This window comes from Sesamum indicum, linkage group LG12, assembly GCF_026168435.1.
Source record: "Sesamum indicum cultivar Baizhima isolate 11 linkage group LG12, ASM2616843v1, whole genome shotgun sequence".
NCBI classification, from domain to species: Eukaryota; Viridiplantae; Streptophyta; class Magnoliopsida; order Lamiales; family Pedaliaceae; genus Sesamum; species Sesamum indicum.
The window spans coordinates 10,718,944-10,727,433 of NC_142668.1; the positions used below are offsets into that span (position 1 = coordinate 10,718,944).

Genomic DNA, 8,490 nt, shown 5'->3' on the forward strand with positions numbered 1-8,490 from the left:
ATATTTTCAATTATATAAAAGTATAAATAAAAAAATATTTAAATGAAAAAGAAAAAAAAACAAAAAACAAAACAAACAAACAAACGTAGGTGGGCTTGGGCATATTAAGTGGGATCGGACCGGGCTACTTGGTAAGAGCGTGGTCCATATTTGCCATCTGTTCCTGTTCACGGGCTGTGCTGTTCTGAGACTTTCATGGGGGTGTTTGTAATAAATTTAATTTAAGTTCCTCTAAGAAATATTTAATTTAAATTTAAATACTTATCAGTTCTTTTTGTTGAAAGTAAAAAGAAAACAACTTTTTTTATTTTGAATTGTTTAAATTAAATTTGTTTTTGAAGGTGTTTGTAGTAGTCTCTGTTTTTTGTGATGAAAATTTAAATTAAGCGGTAATGTTGCGAGTGTTTGAATGAGAAGAACTTTTTTTCACCTTTCACTTTTATTTCAAATGCTCTCAATTTTCACTACTGCAGTTTTTTGGGATAATTACACTTACATCCCCCGATTTATGGTATATTTCACAAGTCATCTCTGTGTTTTGGATAATTACACATACACCCATCAAAATTTTCAACATAATTCACACAAACGACCCTTATGTTTTAAAAATTGCACACACAGCCCTTAAAAATATTAACATCATTATATATATCACAATTATTTTGTGACAGTCGAAGGTAGTTTCGATAATTATACAAAAAATCAGAGTGATTTATATAAATAAACCATAAAATAGGGAGTGCAAATATAATTATCGTCAATTTCTTTACAATTTATTTGTACCACAAAAACAAAATCTATTGCAATGAGGGCTTCATAGTTAGCAGAGGAAAGGCTTCCAACTTTTGTGGGAAAGGCAATGCAGATTGGATCAGTATCTTCCTTCAAATTTGAAACAACAAAAGCGTGTATGATTTGAGCACTTTCACAGTAACTTAACAATTAGCACTTCCATAGCAACTTCTGATGATTATTATACTTATTAGGTTTCAGTCAAGAAAATTTCCTCCTAAATTACAGCAAATTTAGAATCAAACATTTAAAAACCCCATCAATATATATATAGTTATAATGAAAGGTATTGAGAGAGCATGTAAAGCAGTTAGTTCCCTCCACCCCACATTCGCTAAATCTGCAGCTCATAAGGTATGCTTTTGAAGCTTTTAATAATTCCTCAATTTTTTCATTTATGTAAAAAGAGTATCTCTTACATTTAATTTAGAGTTGAACTAATATGTAATATTTATGGGAAATACTTCAAAAATATTTAAAATATAAAGTATGTCAAAAATAGTTACTTACTTAATCCAAATGATATCACGTCATTCTTTTTAGCGTTTATTATATCAAATATGTTATAAGATATGGAAACTAGGCTTGGCAGCGGGTCTAAATTTTTTGGTCTCCCGCCCCTGATCCACCTCAAGTGGGGAGGATACAAGTCGATAAATTGGGTAATGGGGCATGTAGCAGGTCCTAACAAATAGGACCAATTCGGAGCAAGGGCAGGTCTAAGTTATATTTTCTTTTCTTTTTTTAATGCACACACTCAGGTTCAAACACAAAACCTCTCATAAAAATATTTTAGTATAAAATTATTAGATTATCCTCCTAGGTGACTGGGACAAGTCTCATGTTCATGTATACTCGCCCCATATATATTTTATTTTATTATTTTATATTATTTATAGATATTTTTAATAACGGAATTATAAAATATAAATTATATCAATAATATTACATAATTTGTGTAGATAACCCCTTCCCCAGTTTCCTTGGTATATAACATTTAGAAAAAGAAAATGAAAATTCAGCCAATCAGATCTATCTCAACTTATTTTTATACCTGCTCCACTGCCACCTCTAGTAAACACATTCTGTAAATTCCAACGTATGAATTTATCAAATTCTTCAAAAGTTTATTTTTAAAATAAAATTAAACTCTTATAATCTCCTAAAATATTTTATTAGATTTATAAGATTATAAGATGATTTAAATAAAATTAGCCAAACAACCTCTAAGTACATCAATGATTTTGAATGAACATAAAGAGAATAAATTAGAAATTATTTTGAAAAAGCAAATATATATCCACACATTATCGAGACTCGAAACCAGAGAATAGTTCAAGAATCTTGGAGCTCGGCATTTGCCTGCTATTTTATTTTCAATATTTATTTCTAAAATATAGCATTTACTTATTTTTTGCATAGTAATAATAACAAAAAATAAGTGTTGGAATTAGTGTTGAGATGTTAAAATACATTTATTTATATATTTTTACGCACAAAATAATGTATTCTTTTGAAATTGTATTTAAATTTAATAATTCTTTTATTCAATACTTGAAAATAGTTGGAATGGTCTTTGTTTCATCTGAAATCTATTTATTGATTCATTGAAACATAAATAAAAACTGAAGATATTCCCTTTAATAACAATGAAAATATCAGTATCAACTCTTTTATTATTATTTTTTAAAAAAGAACTCTTTATTAATTTTTGTGGTCAAATTGGAGTGGTCATTACGTTACATGCCTTTCGATTGATTGCGACATTCACGGTTTATGCCAAAAATCGCGTTTCTAAACCGTGTGAAATGATTTCACGAATTCACTACTCTTCCTTGAGATTTTCAATTTGTTTTTTTTTTTTTTTTCATAAACGAGGATCAAATCGTGAACAACGTAACAGAATTCTCTAAATCACATAAATTTTATATATTATAATTACCTAACTTTTCATATTTCATGCACATATATTATCCTAACACATTGATGTGTTTTTTAGTTAAAAAAAAAATACAAATAAATTCAAATACATATAAATGTGTGCTGTTGTATAGTAGAAGGATGTCTAAAAAAATATCATCTACAATGAGCTTCACGACAGGGTATTTATTAAAAGATACTAATTTTAAGGGGTATTTTTTAAATTTTTAAACAACGAGGGAGTATTTGTAATTATGACAAATCTCAAAAAATACCGTTGTGATTTACGTACCCTAAATTATTTTACCAAATCTTGATAATAAAGAGTACAAGATTCTAGAAGAAAATTTTAGTGATATCAAATTTTATGGGTTCTATGTATAAGTCGAATTGAGTCAAACATATTATTGTTCGAACTTGTTTGAGTCACTATCGAGCTTGGAATGTATTTGAGTTTGGTTTGATTAATAATCAAGTCGAGCTCGAACGAATTTTAATTAATTCAGAAAATTAAGTAATTTGATATTTTAAAATATATTTTATTATATTTTTGAGAATTGAATGAAGCCGTAAACTGAATTTGAAAACGTATAAAAGAAAAACTTAAGTTCAAGTTTAATTTGTCAAATTAAAGAACCAAATTCAAACGAGGTTTTATCAATCAATCTCAAATCAAATATTAAGCAGTTTTAATTAATTTTTTAACCCTAATTTCCACTCTAACTGTAAGACAGGAGGGTTTGTATCTATTGCATGCATCATTCCACTCCCTTACAATTGAATATAGCGTTATGTACAATTGTTTATGTCGTGTGTACACAACTTTTGTACCTAACCACACTTAATCAAGGGATTTACACAATTTTATTTTAGTTTTTTACTCAAAATTAATTAGACTATGATCCTTCTTTTAAATATATATCAACACAATGAAATTTATAACCAGTTCAATATATTAGTAATGGGGCGTTTGACGTGACTAATGCATCATTGTGCAAAGTATTATTTCCTTTAAATTTATACGAGTCCCACAATTTTGTTATAAAAATAACTTTTTAGGGTTTATTAGCGTTGGTATGGGACGTGCGCATGCATATATCAATTAATCAGTTCGATTTATTATCGTTTTTAAATATTATTATATCTACATAATCACGTATATTTTTTTTTCCCTTAAATATTCAAGAAAAAAAAAGTTGTGGAATTCAAGAAATTATTTCTTGATATTTCTTTCACTATTTTATTTAATTAATTTTATGATATATTAATCATCAATCTATATAATAAAGACCTTCAGGAAATTCTACACGGTGTGCTTTTGAAGTTAACATTTTTATTTTTTATTATTTGTAAAATAAATATATATTCATAAACAAAATAGAAAATGTTGACTTAAGACATCAGACTGAGTCGCGTTGACTTGATAAGTCATGATGTTAAGGACAACTATTAATAAAAGGTGACCCCATACATACCCTAGAATTCAAAGTCTTTCGAGTCTTATTTTAGTACACAAAATAAAGGGGTGGTTTTTTTCACTTTGCCCCCTCAATTATTGGCATAAATACACTTTGCACCCTTAAAATATATTTAAGTTGCATTCACCCCTAAATTATGAAAGGTAATAAAACCCCCCTAATAAAATAACTTGGGCAGTGACGGGACAAAAACGTTCTTCCTACTTAACTACTAAAATCTTCTCATTTACCTACCTAAAATATGTTTATTGCAAAACCTTCCCATGATTCTTTTTTTTTTGCGGTTGTGTGCGCGCGTGATATTGATTTCTTTATTAAAACTTTTAGTTAAAAAAAATAATATTTAATTTATTGATTATAATTATTAATTACAAGAATTTTGGATAAAATTGTCAATATAAGCAATTAATGACATTATACATATAATAATAACACACATATTTTTTTATTATAATTGTCGTCACTATATATGTGTCATAACTGTACATAATGACAACTTATATGGACAATATATATATATATATATATATATCAATAATTTTTTGTTGGGTACAATTTTCATGCAAATGTTGTCAATTTAAGACTATTAAAATCATGATACAACGGTAAAATAAAAATTATTATTGCTTAATAATGCTTATAAATTATATTTAGTGATAATTTTAGTATCGTTATTTTTTTCCCTCTAAGGCTATATTTGTGTTGATAGATTTAAACTTATGAATTTCAGAGTAATTTATAATCACATGATAATTGTAGTTTTAATAATTAATGATTACATAATTTTAGTTTTAATAATTAATAGTCACCAGATAGTCCACAAGAATGAATCCAAAAAATAATATTATGGACTCTCAAGAATAAAAAATATAGGTTTCCAAATACTGTAATTCTATACATAGTCAATTCTCATCCACAGTCTTACGACCATCTAGAAAATTTCTTTAGAATTATGTAATTTGTTAAATAATTACTATAGATTTTAGCTATAATAAATATTTCAGCGTCGCTTGTAGAAACAACGGTTAATATCCACTATGATTTTTTTTACTTTTAACTATAATAATTAACAATAGTAAAAAGTCATATTTCTTCAAGCGACTCACAAAGTCAGTGGTTATTTTTCAAATTCTTTTAATATAATTATCTAATGTATGGCATTCTTTGTGTGTGTGAATATTAACTTTTTTGGATGATTTTACCAGTTTAGTTCAACGTTATTCGAGATTTTTTTTAAAATTACTTGTTATAATAGAAATTAAATTTTTAAATAAAATTTATTGCTTTAATATACAATCCACTTATTTTCATTTTTATTTCTAAATATTTGGTTTAAAATTAATTGTCCTATATTATTAGATTTAACATAAAATGTTCAACAACTTCCCAAAAGAGGGACAAGACTAGATCACACATGTTGTACTAATTTAGTTGGAGGGAGAAAAACGCAATATACGTAACTTGAGAGGGCAAAGTGCTATGAGCATAAAGTTGAAGGGGCAAAAGTAAAATTCACAATAGAAGAGAAGAAAAGTGCTCATTTCCAGAAATCACAACTAATATTTTCTCATGTTTTATAGTTTTTAATATTTTATTAATTTAATTAATAAATTTTAAAATAATAATATTTTTTAAAATTTAAAATTAATTATACGCACACACGTGAGCGTGCCACATATACTCGTAACTTATGACTGATAAGAATAAATATTTGTCAAACAATATATATCCTTAATAATAATTTTATGGTTGTTGATTGATATTTTATCATCAATATTATTATTTATTATAATATTTGGTGGGACTGAATGTTCTTCAAGTGACGTATTAATTCCTCAGGAAATTACACAGAAGATGACTTTATCATCATATAATAATTCAACACGACCTTTACATCATCTTTGCGACGTAATCTCCCTTTCATTGAATCTTCTCAAACCACCCTTTGCGCTTACTTTCCGTTTTTTTTTTTATTTAAATAATTAAAAGAGAATTTACATAAATTATTCAAATTATTTGCGTGATTACAAAAACTATTCGCATCAGCTAAAAAATAGAAATAGTTTATATAATAATGTTAATGTTTTTAGAGAGTGTATGTGTAGTTTTTTCGAAAAACATAGATAGTGCGTGTAGATGATTTTGACGTTTTTGGTGGGTGGATCAGTGTACGTGTAATTTAAAGGAAAAAATGCAATTTGTCCTCATGTAGTATGAGAAATGAGCAAAAAATTCCTTATAAAAAAATAGCAAATTATTCCTTGTGTTTTGAAAAATAAAGCAAATTATCTCTCTATTCATTTTTCAGAATACAGGGGGTAATTTGCTATTTCTTTTTTTAAGGGAAAAGTTTTGCTCATTTCACATGCTGGGTAGACATGTAACCCGTAATTTAAAGGGATGGATAGTTTGTGCAAATAAGTTATAGGTTAGAGGTGTAGATGTAACTATTCCTAATAAAATTACATATTAATGGAAAAAACATTATCTAATAATTTAAAATTATAACTAAAAAATATAATTTGAATTTTACGATAAACTTAATATCGTAAATTATATGAGTCATTTATAAGTGCATGTAAATTATCACTATTGTTTGTCAGGCGACTCAGTGGTAAGTATGGAGGTATATCTACACAGTTAATTTATTCAAAAAAAATATTTATTTAAATTTTAATAAATTAGTAATAAATTAATTTAGAATAAATATAAATTTTATTTAATTTTTTTAATAATATTAATAAATTCTGTAAAATTAATTAATAAAAAAAATAATTTACTAAACAAAAATAAATATAAAAAATATTATATGTAAAATTTTAAATTATAAAAATCGTACATTTAATGATAAGCTCTCCCTCCGTCCCTCCCTGAGATTCATTTGCCTATAAATAGCCACTCTCTTCTTCCTTCTTTCTCAGACTCAGGACTTTCGTACTACTCTGTTTTTACTCTCTAAGTTTCTCATCTCTTTCTCCTTTTACTCCTTCCTGCACTCATCACTCAACAAAAATGAAGGTATGATTGCCAAATTGTTTACATACAGAGAGTTTTCTTTGTTTAATTTTTATTTTTTTGGAATAAAATTGTTCCTTCGATGTCTGCAGCAAAAGATTGTGATAAAGGTGTCGATGAACGACGAGAAATCACGCTCCAAAGCCCTCAAGATTTCTGTCTGCGTATCAGGTACACGATTGTATCTGGATGAAAGGATTTAGATTCGAGAAAAAACAATTAAATAATTATAGTGAATAACTGTGTGTTGTGTGTGTGTTTTCAGGTGTTGAATCGGCGGCTCTGACGGGGGAGGGAAAGAACCAGGTGGAGGTGGTGGGAGAGGGCATCGACGCCGTGGAGCTGACGCGGCGGCTGAGGAAGAACGTCGCTTACGCGGAGCTGGTGAGTGTGGGCGAGGTCAAGAAGGAAGCGCCGGCGCCGGCGAAGGTGCAGACGCCTGAGCCGCAGCCGGCGGTGGTGTGGACCTACGCGCCGCCGTATGACGGATTCCCGCAGTACCCGGTTTATGAAGTGAGAGGCCCCAGCTCCGACCCCGTCTGCACCATCATGTGATTGGCGATGAATGTGAAATTCTTCCCAAATTTTGAAGATTTTAATTTCGGGAATAGGAATGTTTAGTTCCCTTTTCATGTATTGGGAAAAAAATAAAAAAAGAAGAAGCAGATTATGTAGTAATTAGTGAAAATTTGTGTTTTTTTTCTTTTTAAATTTTCATATGTAAATTGTGCATATAAGTTATAAATGATGTAATTTTGATCTTTTCAACTAATTTCAAAATTGAATTCTCACTGTAGCTATCTTTAAAAAAAATAAATTAAAATTATTAATTTTTAAAATAAGTTCATCCGTGCAGTTTCAAACGATTTGAAATACTTCAACAATTTATAATCAGTTAATTTGTTATAGAATCTAAATAAAAAAAATAAAATTACTAAATTATATTAGATTGTTATGAATTTAAGTGATTAAACAAGTGAGGTGTGCTTCTGTAAATTTATAAAGAGTATAAAACAATTTGTAGAATTAAAACAAGCGTTGAGAAAGTCTAATTTCAATTTTCACTGTAGTCTTTGGTTGCAGGACATGTAAGTGTGCGGCAGCATAACCAGAATCTTTGTATATTCAAAAACAAATCATAATACCATTAGCGTTAAAAGAAGGGCGATATCATCTTAAAAGTAAAATATTCGATTCTTACATCGACTTGCATAATTCATAATTTTGATCTCATTTAATTCGTATGATTAAACATTATAAAATTATTTATCATACATAATCACAC

General features: G+C 27.9%; 1 protein-coding gene across 1 annotated transcript; it reads left to right on the plus strand.

Annotated features, from left to right (window-relative positions):
* The first annotated feature begins 7,054 nt into the window (after nt 1–7,054).
* LOC105165542 (heavy metal-associated isoprenylated plant protein 16) lies at nt 7,055–7,973 on the plus strand. The gene is made up of 3 exons (XM_020695071.2): nt 7,055–7,208; nt 7,298–7,376; nt 7,471–7,973. Exons 1-3 carry the CDS (start codon nt 7,203–7,205, stop codon nt 7,758–7,760), a joined length of 375 nt encoding a protein of 124 aa, XP_020550730.2. The 5' UTR covers nt 7,055–7,202; the 3' UTR covers nt 7,761–7,973.
* The last annotated feature ends 517 nt before the right edge of the window (nt 7,974–8,490 follow it).

Coding starts and splice junctions, on each gene's coding strand:
- LOC105165542 (XM_020695071.2), top strand. Junction 7,377..7,470: donor GATTTCTGTCTGCGTATCAG/GTACACGATTGT, acceptor GTGTGTTTTCAG/GTGTTGAATCGGCGGCTCTG.